Source organism: Simochromis diagramma, unplaced genomic scaffold (assembly GCF_900408965.1).
Source record: "Simochromis diagramma unplaced genomic scaffold, fSimDia1.1 OVJJ01000284.1, whole genome shotgun sequence".
NCBI classification, from domain to species: Eukaryota; Metazoa; Chordata; class Actinopteri; order Cichliformes; family Cichlidae; genus Simochromis; species Simochromis diagramma.
The window spans coordinates 2,973,493-2,999,858 of record NW_024386871.1 but is presented as its reverse complement, the minus strand read 5'-3'; the positions used below and the strand labels follow the sequence as shown (position 1 = coordinate 2,999,858).

The window sequence follows — 26,366 nt, the reverse complement described above, 5'->3', positions numbered from 1 at the left end:
AGACAATAACATCTCATTTATATCCACAAAGGCTAAATTATGCATGATATACTACAACACTATCATGTTGCTTAGCAACCACCTTGCAGTGGGCTAAAGTGACCCATTTTTTAACATTTAAACAACATCTGTTGCCCGTTTTTTACTTTTCTCAATGTGATTAAATATATCAGTAAGCAATAGCATGGACAAGCCAAACAATACTGTAGCATGAGTGCATATTAGTGAAGAGAAATTAAATAAAAGGCAAAATCATCGTGCCGATTTTGTCCACATTGTTTGCTTACCTGTGTGAAAGCAAAGCCTGTTCAATCCTGGCTGGTGAATCTAACCTGTGATGCCAAAAGTCTTGCCTTTTACTTTGGATTTTGCAAATCTTCTTTGCGAGATTATTCGAATGTTAACACAGACTTTTGCAGGCTTTTTTACTTCCTCATTGTTGTCCTAACAAAACATCAGTATGTGGCCATTGGGAATTTTTGACTTGACAACTGAACGTTGAAGAAGTACTACCATCGTATTTCCTGCTGGGTTTTTATTCGACATGAGCACCATCACAAAAAATACTTAGCTTAAACCTACATGTCATTGGCTTTACTGTATCTGAGCTGGCCAGGAGAGAACCATCACATGTACTTAGACACAAGCGTTCTTGAGTTTTTTCCATGACAGCACAGACAACGATACGGTTCCCTGTGTAAGAGTGAGTGGGCGGGGTTACTCACGTAAGCTCCTCCTACATTAAAATCCCATAATGCCTTCTTTTCAACGTGCAGTTGCCATGGATACCACAGCCTCTGGGAGGTCATCACAAAGAACACACATCCCTCCTCTCTGCTGTGTTTTTTCCTCGTCCTTTTGAGGCTTTCCTGGAACACTCAGACAGTGGTCGAGGTGAAATAATGCATATTTATAAGACAGAGACTGAGGGAGACAGGCAGGCGGACTTAGAGACAGTGAAGGAAGGTGAGAACGATTGAGAGAGATTGAGGGGGAGAGAGATTAGGGAGCAGGAAAGAAGACAAAGACTGATGACGAAGCCACTGACAGCAAAGACAAAACACAGAATGAGCCGATGATAGAGAGAAATGCAGCAACTAGGCGTAGGTAAAAAAAAACTTAGAAAGCATGTTTGGTCTTCAGACTGATCCACTGTAAACACGACTTTCTTAATATTTGATGACCCCCTCCTCCCAGTGACAGGAAGACTCAGTCTGAGGCTTTCCTTTCCTGCTCTTTCATGGGTTTTCTCTCCTGTTTTCTATTTAATTCAGCCCTGTTGGTGCCCTTTTGAAGTGACTGCCCTTCCCTTTGTTCCTCATTGTCTCGCCAATGAACGCACACAAATACACGTACGGTTAACAAACATAAAAGGAGAGATGTTGCGCGGCAGTTCAAGAGGCCCGTATTAATATTTCAGAGCATCAGGGGAAATGATCAGTCATGATGAATAACACAAAAAGACTAATGGATATAATGAAATATATAAAAACTATCAATAGAGTAGAACGGAAAAATCTCCCCGACAAAGCAAGTAATAACAACGCTGCTCGACTTAACTGCAAATCCTTTGTTGATTCACGCATGAGTGATTTTTATTCACAAAAAAACAAAAATAAACTAAAAAACAATAAAACATATACAGAGAAAAATGAGTTTCAGACAGTTTCCAATGAGTAGGAAATTATACAGAGCCATTATGTTCTCATTTTGTTTAATGTTGTGGGCGTAATTGTTGGTTAGTTTGCAGTACATTTATTCTAATGTTAATCTTCCACGTGCAATAATAAACAGAGCTGTGTTTGGTTAGAAATGACATCGGTTTTTTTGTTGGTTTTAGATTTTTTTAGTCTAAACAGATTATTAACACATCATGTTAGTGTTGTCGCTGCTCATAAAATGCCTTCTTGCAGTCCTCGCTTTTCTTCCATTAATGATCTGCATCACCATGTAACACATTACAGTCACTAACAAACAGTTTGGTTGTTACTTGAATACACTTTCAGAGGTAGGTGTTATATAAGCTCAGCCTACACCCTTTCAGTTTGCCATTTGAGTTCCTGTGATGAACATTAACTGAATAAAAAAAAAAAACAAGTTTGGAAGTTCCTCAGTTATCGGCACGATGGGCAAAAATTCAGAAAAAAAAATCGATTTTAGGCTGAATTCAAGAACATTCTAGATTTTTCATCATTTTTATTGCACTAAAGGGTAAGACCGTGACAGTGAAGAGCACAATGCACCGAGGTCCATGAGGGGCCTGCAAACCAAATTTCATTCTTTCACTCATTAAAACTCACATGTATGCATTTTCTAACACAGGAAGTTAAGCAGGAAGTCACTCTTCAGAGCGCTGGATGACTATCCAAAAATATTATAATACATTGGAAAAATTTGAAGAAAGACTACAGATTCTTTGTTCTTCAAAGGTTTATAAAGAACTCGGTGATCACATTCAAACCTTTACTGGAGTTTTGAACTATAGAAGCAGCGATTAAGAGTTCAATCGAATGGTGGATTAAATTTATTTAATGAGCTCCATTAAAAAAAATATTCAGTATGTTGATTTGCCATGAATTCAAAGAGCTACCAAAGAATTTCAGAACCAGCAGAATAACCATGCGCTTTCCACACGAGGAGGGGAAACCCCTCTTTAGATGTGGCAAAGGGTTATAGTCAACAATGCAGGAATGCATAACCCAGATTAGAGTGGCATTTGTGAAAATGACTTTGGTATTGATGAATACAGACCACGGTCAGTTGGAGACAATAATGACCTACACAGTACATATAGACAACTCTGGACATGGAAACCATCACACTGCTAATTGTCTATAATTCAGCTGTTGTAGTTGTAGTGTTGTAGTGTAGTTTTCATTATCAAATTATTATGACCAAAAGGTTTCATTTTAATTATATCATTGTGAGATCTTTTAGAGGTTTTGGGAGGAAAAAAGAAAATTATTATTATAATTACTCAAATAAATTTCATAAATTCCATCATGGATGGATGATGGATCCATTCACCAGTGTTCATTTTGACAGCAAATTTAGTTTTAGTCATACATTTAGTCATTCACTAAAACATCTTATAGTTTTATTACTCTAGTTTTATTCAAATAAATATCATAAGATTACATTAAAAAGTATATTTTATTGGACTAAAGTATGAAGTATAAGAGTTTGTTGTGAGAGTTGCTCCACGTGGTTTACAAAGCATCAAATGTGACGTGGTTTCATGAGAAACAGGGAGCACAGGAGCTAGTTTTACCATTTTCCAGATCAAATGTGCGCGTCAAGGAGAATACTCCTGATTGGATCACTTCCCAACTTGTCCTTCCTTTTCACAAACCTTAATTCGTTCTGATCGGATCTCGTCTCTCCAGAATATTTACATCTGGTTTATATTTGTTGACGGAAGTTTCGATACATTTCATTAAAGCTTTTTTCCTCATGAATTTTTTCCTCAAAAATTTTGGTCAATGATATTAAGGCTGCTTCGTACACACACTCACTGAGATCAGTCATGTAAAACTCATGTTTTCACCTGATCTGGGCACTAAATGGAATATGCTTTTCAGCATTTAATCTGTTTTTTTAATATATATTTTTTATTTTCTATCTCTCTCCTCCACTTTTCCTTATTGTCCGATCAACATGTTGTCTGCATTGTAGTGAGTAGGGATTGCTGACCTACATGCGTTCATTTATGTGTCATTAGCTAATACACCTGTGTGCCATGAGGATTGGAGAGTGTGTGGCTGAGAGGGTCGCGGTTTGTAAACTGTTTACTGATCAAGTTGACTTTTCACAGCAGGCCAAAACAACCCTCATGCCACCAGGAAATATTCCAGCCTTGCTAACTGACCAGTCCACCCTGTGTGTGTCCTCATTAGGATAAGGATCGGTACCCTGTTTGATCAAGCAGTGTTAAGTTTATATTGCTAAATTATAAGAGTACAGTTACACTAATGCAGTGGTTCCCAAACTTTTTTTGCTGGGCCCCCCTTTGTTTTACAAGAAAAATGTTCGCGATTTGAAGAACCCAGCACGTGCTCCCGACGAAGGGAAAACCAATTCTGCAGGGGAGACCTACCTCAGCACTTGTGCAGGTGAAGCCAAAGGGCAGATATGCTTCACCATATTTTCTAGTCTTTGGTTTAGAATGAAGTTGGTTTGGAAACATATTCAGCGATGCTTCATCTCCTGATTTGCGTTTGTGTGGGCACTCGTGCTAGCAGTGTCCAAGCTTTGTTTTTTTTTGTTTTGTTTTTTCCATTTCATACCCCCCCCCGCAATGGCTCTGCCCCCCCTAGGGGGCGGGCCCCACACTTTGGGAAGGTCTGCACTAATGTATTGTAAGATATAGTGTGACAAATAATTTTATACAAAGAGTAGACAAGCAAAATAATGCATCATTAAAAAACAAAAACTAATAACAAATAATGTGTAAGATATTTCTTTGTTAAGTAATGACAGCAACACTGGCTGCAAAAACAATCAGACGAGTCTCTAAGAAACTGAAGATCCAGTGATTTTTCTTTTTCAGCAGTGCGCTCATAAAAAAGGAAAACCCTTTGCCGTTTAACACATTGTGTAAATAAAGTAGCTAGCATTAGAATTAACTTTGAAAACAGTGTTAGTCGAAACTAATTCTGAGGGTTAATCAAAGATTATGGAAACTTACATCTGTCAGTTAGTAGGAACTGGGCGATTAGTGTGTTTTCATGTGCTTTGTGCTGCTGTGTAGTGTAACCTGAACTTAGCTGGTCTTTTGTAGGAATTTCCTGAGAGGAAAAAATGAGAAACATTGCATGTAGTTTAAAAAAAATGATTCATTGTGTAGCATAGTGTCTACTGTGACAATCTGCTATTGTGTTCTGGTGCTGGTTCAAATACTTGCATCTCCAGACTTTTGTTCCCATCGCTCAGCTTCTCATTTTTGAGGGGCCAGCTGACCTGTTAGAGCACGCTGGGCTTTCGGAGCCACGTGCTCCAAAAGAATAAGAGCTAAACCAAGGAATTAAGACAAAGAGTGAAACACAACTGTAGCACTACTGAAATAAAAATATAAACCTGTGAATTATCATAATAGGAGCGTTTTAGGAAGAACAGGTGCTGAGGCTGCCTTCAGTTCAATGTGAATGGACTATGCAGTATCTATTATGTAGGGAGGAATATAGGGGAGAGCTCTTTGAGAACACAGCATCACAATAAGACAACAATGAATGTTTTAGACTAAAATCCTGCTGTATTCTGTATGTTGTACACTTCATAATAATAGTTAAAAGAAAAAACCTAAAAGACTCAAACCTGCTGTATTGTGTAGGAGTGTGTATAATATAAGCATTTTTTATTTTATATTCTATATTATGATTCACATTATGCATTGTGGACCTTCTACTCTGCTTTAGCATACTGCATGCAGATGGAGAAATGTAAATGATAAACAGAGAAACAAGGGAGAAAAAGCATCACTGCAAGAAAAATGAAGGCCTGGGTTTGAAGCGCACGAGCTGCAGAGATGGAGGCAGATATGTTTCCCCAGACGTAAACCTAAACCTGATAGCTATCTGTGTGACAGTGCACATTTTATTACTCTATTAAATAACCCCCTGACTAACACAGAACCAGGCCAAGTGTGGGTACCAAACCATTAATGACACACATAAACCTTAGAAAATGGATTGTGCTATCTGTGTAGCACAGTGGAGTGCAGATCAGTCGCTAGATTCATGTTCAGGGGAGACTAAAGTGAGCGGGGAGGTGCAGTAAGAGGAAAAAATCTTGTCAGCAGGTTAGGCTTGCTTTTGATTCATTGAGAAGTTAATGAAAAAGTTAATATATTTAACAATGTTAAAACCCTGAAATCTAAGTCAGCCGTTACAGCCGATCACCATCCTTTTACTTGCAATGTCACCAAAAGTTACGTCCGATTTAGAGGACAGTAAATTTTTATAGCTTCTGGAACTCAAGCAAAAGTAAACATTATGTTGGATGGTTTTGCTGAAACGTGATGCTGTTGCTCACATGTGCAAATGCTTTCTGTTCTCAAGAATGTGCATATGCTACTTAGTCACCAATGTACTCATTACTTAATGCTTTACTATAGCATGCTATCTATCACATTTAACTAGTGCAACTCAGTTCGATAAGTGCTTTCCCAAAGTTGCAGCGCCAATCTGTAGAGTGTAGTTACATAAAGGTCATTAAGCTACAGGAGCAACTAATGCAGCATATTCTATCAAACTGTCTTTATGAGGGAGTTGGGCTGGAAACCCGTGTAAGAATGTCTAAAACGCAGGGTTATTAAGAAAAATCAAGTTATTACAAAAGAAAGTAAAACCTTAACTGTGTGGTATTGATTTGACATCAGTCATAAGTGGAAAATCTTATCAAAAGGTGATAAATGTTAATCATAATTTGAATATATTTCACACGTAAAAACAAAAAAGTTACCTGAAACCTCAGTTTAGCCCAAATATGTTGTTCAAACTTTTAGGTAGCATTGGATATCGCTGCTGTCAAACACACTTTTGGAGTTACGATTCACAGATCTCGCTTCTCTTTTGCCGACTCAGATTTAAATATATATTGTCTTCTATTATCGCCCTTTCGTAAGTATCCAGAGCTATCACTTGTCCATTTTTTTTCTGAAAGTCTGTGTCTGACCTCTCTGATTTTTCAGTCAGAGAGTAGATTAAGTCTGTCATCATGCTTGCTTGTGTCTTTATATTCCTCATTTTTCATTAGGATGTGGTTTCCGAGGCTCTGAAGATTTAAACTGTTACTTTGAGATTTGGGGGGTTTTTGGATCCACCTTTAGACTTCTTTTTGCTTGATGTTGGCGTAAGTGAAAACATTTTGTAACAGAAAAAAAATCTAATAAAAAAAAAACAACCTGTTATTAGATGGAAAAAATGTGAAAATATTTCACCTGTACACAGTGCGTAACTTTAGCCAAGAGCTAATAAAGAAAATGTAATATATTACGTATGAGTTTTGTCATAAGATTATTTTTGCACCGTTAAAGGAAAAAGAGAGACAAAAGAAGAGGGATTAAAAGAAGATTCATTATAATTTAATCAATTTAATTAATTTAATTCATTAAACACATATGTATTCATGACACATTTTCATGTTATTCTTTTTATCTTCATTGTATCACTGTAAGTAATGAGATGGCAAAATCAGCTGTTCATAAACACCAAATAAATGAATTTAGCTGTGGTTGTTTAACTGATGTGATCCATGTGTGAGCTCAGCTGTATATGTGTGCAGTTGTTGTTTAAGGGGATATGAAGCAGTTTATATAAGGCGCACTGTCGATGAATCTCTTTTCATACAGATCAGATAAGTCAAACTTTACTCAACTCATTCTTCTTGCTTCCTCCACTTCTGTACCATTGATTCGTTAATGTTGAATTCTCTCACAGTTGCTCTATTCCCATGTTGTTGCAGTATATTAATGACTAATCTCATATGGGGCGATCGTGGCTCAAGAGTTGGCAGTTCGTCTTGTAATCGGAAGGTTGCCGGTTCGAGCCCTGGCTCGATCATTGGTCATTGTGCCCTTGGGCACACCATTGCCTACTGGTGGTGGTAAGAGGGCCCGGTGGCGCCAGTGTCCGGCAGCCTCACCTCTCTCAGTGCGCCCCAGGGCTGCTGTGGCTACAATGTAGCTTGCCATCACCAGTATGTGAATGTGTGGGTGGATGACTGAACGCTTTGGAGTCCTTAGGGACTAGTAAAGCGCTATACAAATACAGGCCATTTACCATATGGTGGATGGATTATCTCAGTTGTTCTCCTGACTGAAGTTTTGTCCGTTTACAGCATCTTGCGATTGCATTTGTCCCAGACCATCCTGAACACTCACGTTAACTTTTATCGAGTGGAAAAAGTTAGCATTCATCCTCCTGCTTCACTGTTTATGTTATGCTAACATAGCTGTGTTGCTAGCGATCATGTAGCACATTGTTATATACCAGCTAGTCTAACTTCAGTAACCTACAAAAGTCACTACTGTTTAGTTTTCTGTCTTCATTTATGTTGGAAGTGATATCAGAGTTGTATGTTTTAATTTTTTCAGAAATCACTCAGTCAGAACGTGCTATATCATGTTTAGGTTTAGGTAACTAGCAAAACTAGCAAGCTAACTTCCTGCTAATGCCGTTAAATTGAATAAATTTAAATTCTAGTGGTACGGATGAAGTCATAGAATCACTCTGATATTTTTGGATAAAGTTCAAAAATAAAATCATCTATCTGTTACACTAACCTGCCATAAGCGACAAGACATGTGCCACATTCAGATGAATGAGTCTGATGATGTTTCGTCTCCAGATTTATGACATTTTAGTAATGAAGACTTTGAACATCCATCGCTTTATTATCTCAGCCAGAGTTAAATGATTTAATGTAAGATTTGTATCTGCCAAAGGAAGCGTCTGACTTGTTTGGGTCTAGATTCAGTGAAAAAGCCCTCCTGGCTCCAGGAACCAAATTTTCTTTTTATAGGCATCGCAAGAAGGATTTTATTCCATTCTTTGAAATGGATGATGACATTATTTGTGTTGATGGTAAAGGTCTTTGGGGGGCAATGGGTTGTGAGTACAATGCAGTTGGAGTGGACTGTTCATCGACAAGTAGAGAAGCCAGCCTATATTAAGTAATATTATTTATTGGTATTTTTGAACTTAAATTTAAGGTCAATTAATGTCAGATATTTTCTGGCAAACAGCAGACATTTTATTCCTTGATGCAGGGCGGGGAAACAGAATATAAGATGCTTCTCAGCTTTCACAATCCGACCGTACTTCATACTTTCTGTGTGTAACAGTGTCTCTGTGTGTGTGCTTTCAAAGGTTGGAGGTCATACCATGCTGCCCATCCGCTGGATGCCTCCTGAAAGCATCATGTACAGGAAGTTCACAACAGAAAGCGATGTTTGGAGCCTCGGAGTTGTTCTCTGGGAGATCTTCACCTATGGAAAACAACCCTGGTACCAGCTCTCCAATAATGAGGTATACAAACTTTTATTATAAGTGCAATAGTTTCTTCTGCAGGTGCACGAAGACGTTTGTGATTCACAATTATATAAACGACCTGGCTTAATAATTAACATACTTTTTGCAGTGTTTTTAAATTTGTTGAGTGATCACCAAGTCCTGGTAATTCCAGCATTAAAGTCAAAGTAACAAAAGTTCTGTAAAAGTTGCCTTGGAAGCACCTTCTTTTTAATAAGTGATGCTGAACAAGATGTTGCAGCCCCGAGATATGATGAAACAGCCCTTCAGTAAAAGTAAGGCTAAATATTTGATCCGTTTTGTGTGCATGTTTCTCATAGGTATACACTGAGTGAGTCTTTTGTTCTGCGTCATCTCCTCGCTCACAGAAACTCAACAAGAATGACTTCATGACATGGAGCAAGCTACTCGAAAGAAAGAGAAACAAAACCCGGATGCAAAATCTGCCGGGGCAGTTTCTTTTTCCTGCTTTGCTCAGAGTCTAGCAGAAGTGTAGCAGTTGTTAGACATCGCGCCTTTTATATTTTTTAGATATTAAGAGTATTTTCTTGATTCCTCTTACTTACTGTATAATGAAGTTGGAAGTAAATGGCAATATCTTAAAGCCACACATGGTAATATAGACTTTTTCTAAATAACATAATTTGTTTTAAACACTCAGATGTTTTGAATTTCCAGAATTGACAACTGCCTCTATCAGAAAGCTGTGGAAAATTAAAATAAGGCTGAATTGTATGAATGACTCATTTTAAAATGTCTAAACAATCTACTTGCTCAAATTCAATCAGATTGTGGAAACAACAGCAACTCCCTCACACAAAGAAAATCAACCTAACCCAGAATTCGAATCAATTTTCCAGAAAACACAGCAGTGTCACAGCCTTCAACCCCTCGCCTTAACCTTAGCCTTACCAGCATGAACCCTGGGAGAGCCCTTAACTCTGGTTACATCCAAAAAATTAACCTTTAGCCCTTTCACTGTCTTCTTTTACCCTTTATGTCTGTCTATCCTCTGCTGTATCACAGCTCACTCGCATCGTGAATGAAATGTGATGCTCACATATCTTTTACACAGGATTTAAAGTTTTGATTGGGTCCTTTGTAATTTTAGATATTGAAATACTGCCTGTGCTGACTACAAACAGTACAATCACCTGACACTTTGTTAGGTACACTTATTTATGGGCTTGTTAATGTAAATATCTAATCAGCCAGTCGGCCGCTGCAGCTCAATGCATTTTGGCATGTAGTCATGGTCAAGATGAAGTTCAAACTGAGCATCACAACTGCTGATCCACTAGAATTTTTCTAAGTGATCAAATAGAAAACCAAGTGAGCTGCACCGTTAATGCCAAAGGTTGGAGCAGAATGGCCAGGATGCTAACAACTCAAGTAAATGCTCATTACAACTAAAGTATGCAGAAGAGGCCTCACACAACACAACACATTGAACTGTGAAACAGACGGGCTGTACCAGTAGAAGACCCCACCGGCTGTGTCAGCTAAGAGCAGGAAACTGAGGCTACAATTCACATACACTCAGTAAAATTGGGCAATACAAGATTGGAAAAATGCTGCTTGTCTGATGAAGCTCGATTTGGTGCAAACTACATGAAACCATGGACATATCCTTTGTATCAATGATTTAGGCTGCTGCTTGTCAGGTAAGGGTGTGGAGGATAATTTGTTGGCACACTTTCAGCACCTTAACATCGTATAAACACCACAGCCTCACTGAGTATCATTGCTGACCCTGTCCATCCGTTTATGATCACAATGTGGCGATCTTCTGCCTGCTGCTCCCAGCAGATAACACATCATGTCATAAAGCTCAGATCATCTCAAACTGCTTCCTTGAACTCGACAGTGAGTTCATTGTACCCCTGGTGTCACTGACCTCCACAGTCACCAGATCACAATCCAATAGATCAACTTTGAGATGCGCTAGAACAGCGGATTCACTTCATGATTGTGCAGCTGACAAATCTGAAGCAACTGTGTGATGCTGTCATGTCAAAATGGACCAAACTCTTTGAGGAATGTTTACAGCACCTTGTTGAATCTGTGCCATGAACAATTAAAGCAGTTCTGAAGGTAAAAGCAAGGTGCATCTAATGAGTAGGTGTTTACACATGCATGTTGTAAATCTGACTTTCCCCTCACGCTGGTGTAGAGAAATTGCAGACTTTGTCTTGAAGACTTCTCTGGCATATTATTTCTCGAGTTCAGTAAATAATTTATTCGCTGTGACATTTTCACTTGGCAGAGCAGATGCTCCATCATCTTAACTGGAGTTTGAACACTGAATTTATTTTTTCTGCTTTGTTCTTTACTAAATGGGACGGGGCTTCTTCTCACAATTAACTTGATGCTTGTCTTTCTTTCGCTCTGTAGGTGATAGAGTGTATAACCCAGGGCAGGGTGCTGCAGCGCCCTAGGACCTGTCCTAAAGAAGTGTATGACCTGATGCTGGGCTGCTGGCAGAGAGAGCCACACATGCGTCTCAACATTAAAGAAATCCACAGTCTGCTCCTCAACCTGGCCAAGGCCTCGCCTGTGTACCTGGATATACTGGGCTGAACGCAGAAGGAGGCTGAAGAAGGGTTTTAGCTGTGTGTGTGCGACATGTGTGCATTTATGTGGGGATGGTCGCTGAATGTGAACGTGAATGCATATTTGTGGTTGCGTGCATGTGTGTGCGAGCTGCAGGGTGCGAAGCTCATGCAGGTGTGCGTGTGTGCAAGGTGCCGCTGTACAGGATGTGAAGCTATTATTAAACTCTCAAAGGCAATCAAAAAATTCCTCAACTGATCCCCGATCGCCTCTTTCTTCCCTGCCGATGTCCTCTCCTTTATGCATTTCCATCCCCCTTCCTTACCGAAGAGACATTTAAGAGTAATTTAACTTTGGAGTAAAAAGAAAAACAAAAAAACCCAAAAAAAACAACAGCATCTCACTTATTTTCAAATGCTTTAAACTGACTGGGGCTAAACTGATGAAACCTAATTTAAAGGACTTTTAAATGACTCATTCCCTGCTGCCTGTTGGACAACAGGACTCGTTTGAACATCCGCAAATTTCGAGGAGACGTGGCGAGGGGAGGATTTCCGGAAGCTTCGATCTTTTGCGTGTAAATATGAGACTGGCGAAGGAAATGGCTCTGAGAGATGTCGAGCCATAAAGACACTGTGTTTTCCCCGCCCACCCTGTCGGTTTGTCTGTCTTTTTGTCTGTCTCTCACAAATGCATATCAGTATTAATGTCTGCGTCCATCCAACAAGACTACACAGGCAATGATTAACACGTTGGTACACATACAGTAAATTGCGTGTGACCAAATAATGACTGGAGAAAAAAAACAGTAAACAGAATCTGCTTTCCTGTCACACAAAATTAGGAGATGTGATGAAAAGATCATTTCTGGTCGGCCAATTTTGCTGATGCAAAAAACACCCAAAACAGCGGCAGCTGAGGCTGATCTGAAATGCTGTGGTGACGGAATAATTCAGGAGTATGGCGGAGGAATTGTGCGATATTTAATCGTGAGTAATACAAATGTAAAAAAAAAGTGTCTGATCTACATTAGCTGCTCATTATCCGCTCTTGTTCTGTTGTTTTACTCAGGCCTGTACTGCACTGTCATACAGCACAGGGTAACATGAGGACTACTCCCCCAACCCCCTAAAGTGACAGATGCTTCACCTTGTGATGTCAAGCGCTCATGTCAGAGGTCAATTGATTCATTTGTCCACAGCTGTCCAACAATCGCGAGATCATAGCGTCGGGGAGGGAGGTGTAAAGGTTGCCTGGGGAGGCTCGGGGTTTGAGTGGTCAGATGACGGTCAGATGTGTGGGTGGCGGCATTGTAGAAGGTGTGGTTCATTTGGTCAACCCATATTAAATCATCAAAGCTCTCAGCACTTAGACATCCTTGAAAACCACATCTGCGCTACAGGGGATGCACACGAGAACACACACACAGTGTATACTTTATCCTGTCATCCTTCCATCTCTACATCCTCACACACACACACACAGACACACTGAAAGTCACTCAAAACTGTCCAAGAAGGAAATTGAATTGTGCATGTTTTATTATTTGAGCGGTGCAGTGCTTTAGCCAGGCCCCGTGCTCTGTAATGGTGTAATGTATATTTCATTACAGCCTAATGGGCTCCATTAGCACAGTCTCCTCACAGACATTCAAGACTTATTGTTTTATGGACGAGAAGCAAGGGTGGAAGGATGGAGAGGATAGAAGAGGTGAAGGAGAAGAAAACAAAAGTAAGGGGCCCGGAATGAGGAGCAGCAGAGGGGAGAAATGGGAGGAGAGGTAATAACGCATGGTGGGAAGAAATGGAGAGGAAGGGAGAGAGTTCAGATCGGAAGCAATGGGGTAGAAAGGAGAAGACGATGGGAGTGTGACGGTACGGATGGGTCATGTGGAGAAAGATGAAGGAGGAAGAGGAGACAGTTGAGCGGAAAGGCGGAGGGAGAGAGTGGCGGAAAGAGAGGTGTAAATGTCCCCGGGGAGAAGGTGAGCGCGAACATCCCTCATTACTGTAGCCTGCAGATGTTCTGTAAGCCACAACTTTAACTTCACGCGCTCCTCACATTCCTACAGCTGCCCTCAACCACATTTTACACACATGCAAACTTCCCCACACACATTTTACTGGCAGTCCACCAACAGCTTAAACCGAAAATAAACTCAATAATGTACCACACATCCCAATTATTGAGAACCACTTCACTCACTTACAGTACAGCTCAGATATCTGAAAGCTTACAGACGCACTGTATATACAGCATCTCGTGCATGCAAGGAGACACATTCTGCGTTTGTTTTTTTGCATTTTACTGGGGCATATTTATCCTTTACAGATATATGAGGTACAAAAAAACTAAAAAAAAACTAAAAAAAAACAGTCATAATCACTGCGGTTTCACTTACAGCCATTTTTAATTCGATGTCTTCTTGTTTATTAACAACAGCACTTGATGGTATTGGTGTTTGTGGATTTTGAAAATGTTGATTTTATTGATTTCTAGTATTATTATTTATAAATTAAGAAGCATTTTGTACATTTCTTTCTATAACTGAAGTTGCCTTTTGCAACTACAACTTGACTGAAGTTGAACACTGGTTTAGTTGATTACATTTTAGCAAGATAATCTTGAGTGTATATGTATTTTTTATGTCAGGCTCCCTCTAAACAGTTACTATGCCTGTCCTCTTCGTGCAGCCCGCTGCACAACAGGGATGGATGTTTCGTCAGTCCGTCACTTTTCTAGATTTAGCTCGACATATTGCGAAATTATTGTCACCTGTCAGCGCTAAGTGTGAGGCTTAATGGAAGAAGCATCGACAGTACGCACTAACAAGGCTCTCAGAATCCATCCCTGCTGTACAGTCAAGTAGAGTTTGCACTGAGTGAGCACACTCGCAAACACGTTCAAAAACTTGCCACACAATAACTCTGTGCAATAACAGAGGGCATGGTGTGTGAGGGCCTGTGTGTGAGCTGGAAATAAGAAAAAAACCTAACTGTGAGAAACCAATGCAGCGCGTATGAGAACGCCTCTGGTGTCAAAAGAGTAGCGTATGTTGAAGAAACAAGTTCAGCTGGCTGCACCGTGTGTGCACGTACCCGCTGTGTTTCCTTTTCTTTCTTTTTTTAACAAAGTAATGAACTGTGTCAAGTTGGACAGCGGTGATGTTTTGATAGTTGCTGTGAGAGGAAGAGGCTGTGAGAGAGGTGTTTGCTAAGACGAAGACTGGTCAGCAAAGATCGACTCTGTGTCTTCGCGTTGATGCCTCACATCACAGAGATTTCAGCAAAGGGGAGACGATAAAAAAATAAAGGGAAAAACAACAACTGCTGTATGACCAGACACCTCAGACGAGGAGGGACTGACAATCACAGACTTCTTTCTCTCTCTTATTCAAGTGACCTACTGTAAAATAGACTATTCAACCAACTTTCCTCTTCTATGCTGCCTATACTGTATGTGATAGTCTTAAACTTTGGTCTTTAGAAGTGCTACTTTTCCTTTTTTTCTTTCTTTCTTTCTTTCGTTCTTTCTTTCTTTTTTTTTGTAAAATGAAATAACAGCAAGAGGAATGAACAAAAATACAAATGTACAAATGTGAATAAGCTGCTGAAAGAAATAAGCATCGCTAACTACTGTGTCCCAGACTGTGTCGGTATCTAGATTGTACTATTTTCTTCCTTTGTTTTTGAAGTAGAGGGCAGAGAAATGGGAAGCTGCACTGGACTCACAAATACACAAGATGACATACAGCAGCCCCCGGGATTCAGAGTAATGCTTGCACATTCTCTCGGGGGGTGTTTGCGTGCGTGTCTGTGTGTGTGTGTTTGTGTCTGTGTGTGTGTGAAGAAGGCTGATTGATGCCAGAGTGAGTCAGGAGGGATCTGGAGGCTGGGTTTTAGACTCAAGTTCAAATGCAATGAGACTCAAGACGAGAATCACCGATTGATTTGTTGTCGCTGTTCACCAATTCATGATAAATGGCTTTCCCCAGTCGTGTAGGACTGTGGTGTGTATTATGGCAGCTAAGATTTATGGAATCAGTCAATTGCTTTATTTATGACTCCAAAATCAGCCTTCTTCTCTACGCAACTTACTAAAGCCTGGTTTTCACACAGGTATATCAGCAATAGTAACTGATATTTTCCTTTATTGGTTCTCCTCACTTTTACATAGTTTGCGCTGAGTTTGGGCTAAACCACGTGACTCAGTGGACCAAAGCATATATCTCATACAGTAGATACACATCGCAATTTTGAGTATGCTTTGATCCGTATCACATTTAATCCCTTCTCTCTCACACAACCCCAGCATCACAGTCTAAGCTAATAGAGCTAAAACATCTTAAAGGTCATCTCTGAGATTACTTTTGTGCTTGGATGCTTCTGGAGCCTGTACGCCCTGAAAAACATAATACCACAAAAACTGCTTTGCTGCATAGAAAAAAAATAGCATTGAGGAAGAAAACTGTGATTTGCTATATGCAGTATTTTTTTTTATTTTTTATTTTTTTGGTATAATTTTTGGGATTCTGTGCCGTTTGTTTCTTGTGTTCAGGAAGGTTTAACCACTGCTATTGTGGCAGGAGTGGAAGAAAGAGAGGATGTTTTTTGGATTGTCAGAATTTTTAAATGGGATGGTGGACAAAATGTGTATGGAAGATGTGTTAAAATGTTACTTGTTTGCCTACAGATGCTCTTCAAAATGTAAGAAACGTGTATTGCAAAGCACACAATGTTATTAAAGCTGGAAATGTTCTGTCTGATCGAGAGCACGAACGTTTATCTTTGCAAGCAGTGTTTTGGGTTTTTTTTATTGGTACTGGAAAGAAAACGTCTGGATGTCCACATCTGTGCCCTGCTGGTTCAAACACACACACACACACACACACACACACACACATACACACACACAAACACACATAGAAACACATACCAGAGGGAACTTGTACAGTCATACAGTTGCGTGGTGAAAATGGTCATAGTGACTCATGATGGTGATGATGGTGATAATATGACTTCTCTCTGAAGGTGGACCAGTCTGTTGTGATATAGTGTAATTAATAAAAAGTGTTATGTCACATCAAAGTTCCTGCAAGTGATTATACGGACATGTTATACATATATGTGTGTGTGTGAGAGCGAGAGAGATGAATTCAGAAGTACTCAGGCATGCTCAAGGCGGTGTAAGAAAAGCAGAAAAATATGCCCAATTGAATTGAGTGATAGAGCTCGAGTGTCCGAGTGATGCTTCATCTCTCTCGTTCTGTTAATCCCAACATAAATCCAGCATCTTTTAAGGGAGAAAAAAAAACTTGCTTGGTTTGCAGATTAGAAGCAAGCCGAAGGCTTTTGCGGGGAATTGTGCGAGCAAATTGGACAGGAGCATGTGCCTAAATCCCTGATGCAATTAGGCAACAGCTGAATTAATATCTCCTTTTTACACAGAGCTCTGTCTACAATTTATCTCTTAATAAAAATGTCGTTGGGAAGGAAATAAGAAATGCAAAAATTCACCTTAGTGTAAGTGTGTGTGTGAACTGTGTGTGTGGGAGATACTTAGACTTAGCATACTGCCTGGGTAAGCAACAGCCAGGTGCTGCTGATCAAATGAGGTTGATTAACTAATCAGCAGCAGGTGTGAGCACGTCTATAAAGGCAGAGGTATTTCTGCTTTTCTAGTCGGGAGCATTCAGGTACTCAATGTAACAATCTTCCCAGGAGTGGCATTCCCAACACAGTCGCTGTAAAGCCACACTATGAAACGACAGAAAAGCCCAAAAGCTACATCTTAGACTATACATGCCCCTGCTAGCATGTTAAATGTTAAAGTTCATGATGCTACAAAAAAAAGACTTGTTTGGAAGGATTATAGGAAAAACCATCTTCTTTCTAAGAAGAACATGGCAACTTTGCATGCTTAAGGTTTGCACAATTGCATCTAAACAAAACAAAAAAAAAAAACAGCTCTTTGGACAGCTCAGACCAAGCTGGACATGTTTGGTCATAATGCACAGCACCATATTTGGCGAAAAGCGCACACAAACACCTCATAGTAACTGTCAAGCACGATGATGGAGAGGTGATGATTTGGGCTTGATTTAGGGCCATAGGACTTGTGCGACCTGCAGTCATTGAGTGAACACATTTGACTCTAGAATAATTTGTGTGACAGCAGATAAAACTTCCCCTAATCAGGTCGTTTAGCAGGACACTGTAAATCCAACACAAATCTACAACCTAACGGGTGAAAAAGAAAAGAATCAAGGTGTTGAGATGGACCACTGTAGGTTTGTGTGAGTATAAAGAAAGCAGCTTGTAGTTGAGATTTTCTGTGTTCAGCAACCGAACATCATAAGTAACACTGTTAATTAATGGACTCATAAAGCACACATAGGTCGAGTTGTAAGGATGACTTTAAGACATCTTCTGTATGATCGTGGACAACGCACGCTTATGTAACGCGTGTGTGTGTTGCGCTTGATGTTGGCTGCATTGTGCTCTGGTGTGAAACGATGAGGCATCGAGGGCTGGATGTCTGATTCTTTAGTGTCGACTAACTGAAGCAATGAAATATAGAAAACAACAAGCGGTGTGTGTGCTGTGCGTCTGTTAGGCTGGCTCCCCGTGCCCATTTTGGAAAATACTTTGAGTTGAGTGCACATGCTCGTCTACACACACACTGAAAACACACAGAAAGGGGATTGAAAATTTTAAAAAGGCATTTAATGAGCTCTAATTACATCAACTGCCACACATAACCTTAATAATTATGGTCTTAACAAAGATAACAAGAGCGGATTCCACATCAGTAGGTTAGTAGTTTTCTTGAGTAACTAATTACACTAAAAGGGAAAACAAATCAAGTACTACCAATTCATAAGTTCAATAGGCTGGTCTCCATGCCAGTAAAAGGTGATGTTTGGGATTAAAAAACACTGTTTTGAGGAATATTTTGGTAAAATAAAAGAATCACATTTACTTCTTGATGTCACAGGCCGGCTCATAGCCAATGAAAAGTAGGCGAGATGAGAACTTCATCCTGTAATACGTGTGCTTTTTGAAGAATTAAACCATTAGTATTGGCAGTTAATTGATAAGTTGAGTTCAATTCAAAGTAAATAGCCTGCAATATTAGAGAGAGAACCCCAGTCATCAGGAAATCCCCTATAGGCAGAACTTTGTGACAGTGGAGAGGAAAAGCATCCTTTTTAACAGGAAGAGACCTCTGGCAGAACCAGGCGTGGGGAGGGTCAGCGACTGATTGGTTTGGAGATGAAAGAGAAGTGGGGCGCGTAAAGAGACCACAACCCCAAAAAGGATGCAAAATAAAGAAGAGAGGACAAAGGTTAAGGCCATGCATTAGTGTCAAATTAATGCATTGGAAGGGGGGGGGAAAGGAAAACAAAAACTTCACTGCATCATCAAGTCCCCCAGCAGCTTGAGCCTGTAGCAAGAAAACCACAGGATCTTACATGAGAAAGGGTATCTGTCATTCTGCCTTGCACTTTTCATTTTGAAACTGGGAACCACAAGAAGTGTATGCTAGTGTCGTCCAGGGAAAAATAAATAAACCAAAACCAGGAGCGGTGGATCCAACACTTTCCCAAGCATGTTACTGCAGTCTTGGTAACCTCTCACAATGGAAGGGTGAGAGCTCATGATGCCAAACAATCAACCAGACAGGAAACCACCCAGATTATTAGCCACTGGGGGGGAAAAAAGGCACAAACACTCCACAACCCAAATGGCTTGACTACATATGAGTACAGACTGGAGAGTGTTGCCAAATGCCCAAATCCCCTATGCCCTTTTTGTGAGTGGCACTTGCCAGTAACCTTTCAAAAGATCAAATTTACCCACATGCTAACCTGATCAATACGATCTTCCATTGAAAGAAACCAACACGAGTCAGCCTACGATTCTGAGCAAACTTTTCAAACCTTTATAACACAAAGACAAGTTCAGGGCCATCTCAGTGTGCACCATTATTAAATATGTACCGAGCTTCAGCTTCCAACTGCCTTTTCTTTTCCTCAGAATAAAATATCTGTTTGATGGGGTCAGCACCTTCGACATCCACGTCCTGCTGTAAGTGGGTTGATACCAGCTAGCAGAGCGGGATGGCTCCAAATAGCCAGCACCTCATATTTTCTCACATCTAAATGTTGTTACAAGGTATCCAAGTACTGCAATGCATCTGAATTTTTAAAATGACCCTGTAGCACTACAGACGCCAAATCCCTCTCTCCACCACCTCACAATCAGAATCAGCAAACAAGGCAACAGGAGCAGCAGCCACTGTTGGCTGGATCGCTCTAGAGCCAGGATACTTTAAGCTCTCTGATTCACAGCTTTAAGGGTCTGGCTTTAAGAGATTTTTAATTTAGTTGATATCTTATGGCTTGGATTTCAAATAAATAGCTTAGGCAGACACTCGGAGCACCACAGTGCAGCTACTACTGTACTTTCCAAAATTGCTAAGATAACAAGGGGCAAAAGCGCAAGGACACATTCGCTGGGACTGAACTAATGCTAACTGCCTGTCAAATCATCATTTTTCTTCACTTTTTTTTTCCCTTTGGGATCGCTAATTTTTCCTAATCCAGTTCACCTGGCCTTTCCACAGGTTAAATCAGAGATATTTAATTAGCCAAATAGGTTTAGATGTAAATCTGAAATCACTTCTAGGGGAGATAGTGTTTTAATTTATATGTATTCATGCTGTTTTCTTCATTTGTTTGTTTTTACACGTGTGTGTACATGTCTATAAATAGGAATAGTAGTGGTACAATAGCTATATCAAGCTATATAGTTTATGTCTTCCATATTTCCAACCATATCCATAATCACATACTGTGTATGCTACCATTGTATATAGTGTATTATCTTACTTTTTTCATTGATTGTACTTATTTGTATTTTTGTATTTCCTTCTGATATCTGTACCTGAGCTGAGGTGACGCAAAAATCTCCCCGTTGTGGGATCAATAAAGTCTTGTCTTATCTTATAACATACTTTGTGCCATAAAAATTAAATTAAAAAAATGCAAAGACCAGATCTTTGTTATTGGTCCTGTCAATATACTTGACATAATTCTGAAAATTAATATTTTACATATATTTTATTCTTTCTTTTTTATGTGGACATAGCATATGTAGCATTTATTGTTTATTGATCAAGTGATCAAGTGAAAAAAGTTTGATTAAAAGTTTGTTTTACAAAAAAAAGTAAAAATGCGGTACAGTTGTACATCTTGGTACATTATGGGGAAACTCAAAAGAACTGCTGTGTGATGTCTGTCTTTATTGTACAAATGTGTATTAACCACCACTAGAAAATTGATAATTATAACCATTTCTCACATGAACCTCTACGGTACCTTGTTCCTCACAGCTTTATGACAGCATTACAGACAAAGCTCAGACCTTCGACAGAAGAATTCACTTTCCAGTAATAAACGTGTTCTGCACTGTGAAAAATTTAAGAGAGTGATGAACACATATTTTTGAGCAGAGGATGCTGGGAACACGGCAACCCTCAAAGGGATCAATCAAAAGAAGAAGCAGACGTCATTATCATAATCATAATTACATTTGATTGGATGTAAAGTAGTATTTATCAGTGTAAAGCACTCAAAACTTCTGTGTGTAAAAGCAACACATCTTATTAGAAAAGCCGATGTACTCCTACAAAATCTCATTATAGAACAGACATCTTGCCAAGGCTGCACTGGCAGAGATCCCACTTTCAGCATGTCAAGACATACTTGACATGATGTGTGAACAAAGAATAAATATTGATAACAAATAAATGAGAAACATAAACAAAACAGTAAGTGCAGTTACAGTGTCAACTGAATGAAGAGCAACGCAGAAACTTTGTTCGACACAGCAGATCAGTACTAGTAAAATAAGCACCACCAATTAGTGCTGTGAAAAGTGGCAACACCAGTCCAAGAGGTCACCATGAAAGTTGGTGCACAGACAGCAAGAAGGTAGAATCGAAGAGTTTTTTGAGACCTCTAACTTTCCCTGACAAGCATCCATATTAGAGATATAGATCTAAGTGAACAGAGCCATTTATCTCTGTCCCCTTTGTGGCTTTTGACCTTATAGGATTTGCAAGTTATCCGATTTTATAATGTTTTAAATTTCTTTTTTTACCTCTCCCAACTTTTAATGCCACGAGGGTTACAATTATAGCAATTATAGTCTCTGGTCTGCTCTTGTTTTAATGATGGGGCAGTGATACTGATATTATCATTCAGTAAGTAAGTAAAATGTATTCATGAAGCACTTTCTACAGATTAAAATTACAGTGCTTAACAGTAAAATAAGAAATAATATCATAATATAAAACAAGGTAAAGCAACAGAATAATACATAAAACAACAAACGAATTAAAAGCTTTTTTCTGTATGAAAATGTCTGCAGCTGTTTTTAAAAGAGTCAGTGGAGCCTGAAGGAAAAACCCTGAATTTTAAAGTAACTTTTTAAATGCATCTGCAGACAATTGTGTTCGAAACATTTAATTTTGAAATGGGCTCAAATTGATATTCAGTTATATCAAATATCAAAATGATAGCTACAGTTGTCGGAAAATTCAAAGTCTGAACCTCGACATGTTTTCCACTGAAAATTACTTTAATTACTTTAGGTCAGCTCCAGTCATTTCCCAGCTCATCCCATCAGGATCCAATTTGTTTCTATTCATAGTGGCAACCTGTATTCCTTATTTAAAATGTCTCATCCCTTCAAAACTATGTTGAAGGGATGAGACATGGTTTCATCCCTTCAACATATTAAACATAGGTTTTATTTCAATGTTTAATTAAAGACTACATATCCAAGCTATGGTCAGGAGAAATGCATGAGCAAGGATTAACTTATCAGGAATACACACAGAATGATTAGCATGAGAAAGCATAAGCAAACTGGTCTGCTTGCCATACTGAGTAAGCTAATCTGATGCTGGTCCTTTTGGACAGTGGTTGATTAGGCTGCAGGCTGATGGCTCGCAGGTGGTTCAGTCAGGAGCAGCAAGAGGCTCCAGAATCACAGCTGTGGCTTTGAAGCACTCTGGGAAAACAAACATTATGGACCAAAGGCTTATTATGGCAATACAGTTACTATTACTGAATTTTGGCTATTAACTGTAACTCAGTTAAAAATTCTCTGCTGGGCTGTAAACGAGCCATTATTTCTCAGTAAAGACTGATATCAGATTAGATTAGAAAATGATAAACTGGGAAACATTAAAGCAGAGTTTGTGTCTAAATCTCATGAATTTATTTATCCAGTAATGGCAGAAATAATGAAATTTGCTATAAAACAGGGGAGATTGACTCCAAATGGAATATGTCCTGCACATCCATTGCTGAGGCTGCTGCATGGACCTGCATCTGCAAGGTGGTTGGTGCCTGCCAGGTTGGTAACACCCTAACCAGAAGGTGGATACCGAAGGTTAAGGGAGCAGTCAAGCTGAAGAGGTCCTATCGAGCTTGGTTAGCCTGTGGGACTTCGGAGGCAACTGATGAGCACTAGCAGGCCAAGCAGAGTGCAGCTTGGACAGTAGCTGAAGCAAAAACTCAGGCATGGACGGAGATCAGTGAGGCCATGAAAAAAGACTTTTGATCTGCCTCAAAGTGATTCTGTCTAACCATCAGGTGACTCAGCAGGAAGAAAGTGGTGCTCTTCTCACATGGTGTATAGTACAGGTGTGTTGCTGCTGACTCCAGCTGAGGATATAGCCAGGTGATGGAAGGAATACTTTGAGGATCTCCTTAATTCTACTAACACGTGTTCTGCACAGGAAGCAGAGTCTGGGGATGAGGTGGATGACTCGCACATCTCTGGGGGCGAGGTCACTGAGACAGTTAAACAGCTTCTTGACGGTAAGGCCCCAGGGAAGGAAATTTGGGAAAACAAGACATAAACAAACGACTTGAAAATTGTTCCCAAAAACATCTGCATTGAGTTCAAAGTCTGACATAATGTGTCAAATGAGTGATGACACATGTAAACGTGATGTGTCACTAGAGCTGAGTGACTGAAACCACACAAACACAACATCTTCTTCCTCTTTTCTCAGTTTTGAAGCTAAAGATAAAACGCTAGCCAAGCTAGGGCTTAGTCTTATGCTGTACATCAAAGCCTCAGTAATGCTGTTACTAACTATAGACAGGATGTACCTTAATACTATGCCATTAACAGCGGCCTCATCCCAGAACAAAAGAGCAACTGTTGCTTGGAGGAAATCTATCATTATTGCAGAAATGTGGGCTTTGAGAGAAAACACACAGAACAATAGTGCAGTGGCGACAAAGACGAGACATGCCAACACTGCTTTGTAATGACGTGGACCAATTAGATATTTTTAAAGCAATGACAAGCTCTCATTAGTGGTTAATCCCTCGCTGCTGCACCTGCATGGTGACATCATCACCACAGCAGGGAGGAGTGTTCATGCGGTCCCACTCAAACGTCTGTTTCTGTGTGACTGATTTATAAGTGTTCTCTGCTGTAAATAGCATTGCAAAGCAGAGTGAGCAACTTTTTTAATTAAGCATTGTTATGTTAAAATGTTATTTTGCTTTCAAGTGAAAATTTCTTTTCTTTTTTTCTGCTCGAGGGAAAAAAGGAGCCGATCCCCTGAGTGCTCATATTTTTACTAACATCCCACATAGCAAAATTGGTATCACCCGGATCTGGCCCACACAATGTGCTTACATATGGCCCACATACTGCAAAGAATGACGGCCCTTTGGTGGCCCAGATCTGGTTTGCCAGAGGTGACCCACACATGGGCCAGCACGAGGCCAGTTGCAGATACACCGGTGGTCCTGTGCTGGCCCAGAACAGTTTCAGCTCTTGCCCCAGATGTCAGCCCAATGTGTACCTTAATCAAGCCATATAATAACAACATGTGACATATTTAGCACAGATTAAAAATGTCTCAACGAAGATGATTCAGTTATACAAATATTTATTTTTAAATGGAATAATTCATATAATTTATAGTTAACAATATATCAAATAATACTGCTGCTGGAACATAAATTGTGCAAAAGTAAACATTTTGGAAAGCAACATTGTTCAAACATTAAAATATTGTTAAAAAAAAACTTTTATCAAATTGAATACACACACACATAAAACCCACTGGAACACAAATCACAACAGTTTCACTTTCACAGATCCTTCCTTCTCATTCTCTGGCAGTGGCTGAGAGACGCACGGTCTCTCTGGCTGGGGGTTGTATGGTCAGTCTGGTCCAGCTCAGGAGTATGGTGCACTCTGCAAGTACCATGATTAGCATTAGATATTATTTATTTTGTACTTTTGTATTGTGTACTTGTATTGGATTCTTTTGTTGGTGTTTTTCCAAATGTAATAAGTTCTTAAGGAATAAGAAATGGATAAAAACTTAAAGTGGACAGTCCATCTTGTATGCAAAGAAACAGATCGATGCAATTCAAAAATGTGAAGGTGGACCCCGGCGCACATGGTTTGGTGACAGCACGTTTATTTTTATTATAATAGTTCACTGTGGTTTCGCCACACGCTCGGGACACGGGCACTCCCGCTCGGCTGTCACGTCCGCTCACCAGCCCTCCTCAACTGTCACTGCAACATAAAAAGAGTTACAATCAATCAGGCGTCCCCAGCACACCTGTTCACACCGCCTCCGCGCCGCGCGGGGAGCTCACTGTGCCGCCCCTCCTCTGCAGCGGGACAGAGACCACGCCCACGCCACAAAAATAAATTCCGATAAATGAATAGATAATCAAATTCAAATTAACAGTAGGGGTTACCGTGGTTTTGCTGTTAAGACGGCTTTCTCCCTTGTATCATTTGCTTGGGGGTCGGGGCCAAATGAATAAAGAATATTTGGAGCACTACGCAGTTCGGCTAGTCTGCAATGATATAACAAATACTGGATTAACATTTTACAGACCAGTAGCAGAAGATTAAACCCAAATAAACAATTCAAACGTCTTACTTCTTCCATGGCTTAGGTTTTGGAAAGACATGTGCCATCTCATCTTCATCTTCGTCAGGGAAGAGGATGCTCTTAGGTCTAATTACATACTTGATGTTATTAAAATTGAAAATGCACATAATTTCAGGCATGTAAAATATATGTATAACATAACAACTTACATTCTTCTCCTTTTGGGTTTAATTGGAGAATCATCCCCATCTGTCCCAAGGTCAGTGTGTTCAACAGCTTCTGGAAGCTTTAGCCTCACCTCATTATAATCATCTACAAAATAACAAGTACTTAATGGTTAATTTTGTGATATTCACACACACAAAATACAACTGGTTATATTTAAATAATTTGACTGATACTTTCTTGCCACAGGAATACTGTATTTGCATTTGTTTGTGTTTACTTTTGCCTATATGCACAGTTACCAAAGACAAGGGATGGGTATCGATTAGGTTTTATCCGATACCGGTGCCAAACCGGTACTTTTGAAACGGTGCCGGTGCTTAAACGGTGCTCAAACCGGTGCTTAAAGAATGGAGAACACAAAATTGGTCCAAAAACCTCTCATGTTCAGCTGTATTTTTTTGTAAAAAGATAACAATGTTAGCCTTTTCTGCAGCTATAGGGGATTTATGGTATCACTCTACGCTGGAAGCAGTGCTTAATCAATGGAAAAAACACAAACTTTGTCCAAAAACCTCTCATGTTTAACTGTTTTCCACTTTTTCTTTGGTCATTTTGGCCTTTTTGGCCAGGGTGAAGGGAGTATCTGCCATCAAACAAGAA

The 26,366-nt window shown here is 39.7% G+C and overlaps 1 protein-coding gene and 1 long non-coding RNA gene across 4 annotated transcripts in view; one reads left to right on the top strand and one right to left on the bottom strand.

The window, feature by feature from the left end:
* The window catches only part of ntrk2a (neurotrophic tyrosine kinase, receptor, type 2a), a 107,006-nt gene extending 88,033 nt beyond the window's left edge, over positions 1-18,973 (top strand). For all 3 annotated transcript variants that reach the window (XM_040031661.1, XM_040031660.1, XM_040031662.1), the window contains exons 19-20: positions 8,868-9,026; positions 11,424-18,973. In XM_040031661.1, the coding sequence (XP_039887595.1) occupies positions 8,868-9,026; positions 11,424-11,609 (345 nt within the window). In that variant the 3' untranslated portion in view covers positions 11,610-18,973. The remainder of the gene's footprint in view (positions 1-8,867; positions 9,027-11,423) is intronic.
* Positions 18,974-24,301: 5,328 nt separating this feature from the next.
* LOC120733484 lies at positions 24,302-26,124 on the bottom strand. The gene is made up of 4 exons (XR_005695837.1): positions 25,748-26,124; positions 25,587-25,664; positions 25,399-25,500; positions 24,302-25,210 (listed from the first exon to the last, which is right to left on the bottom strand). It is a non-coding gene; the product is annotated as an uncharacterized LOC120733484 (long non-coding RNA).
* Between the last annotated feature and the right edge of the window lie 242 nt (positions 26,125-26,366).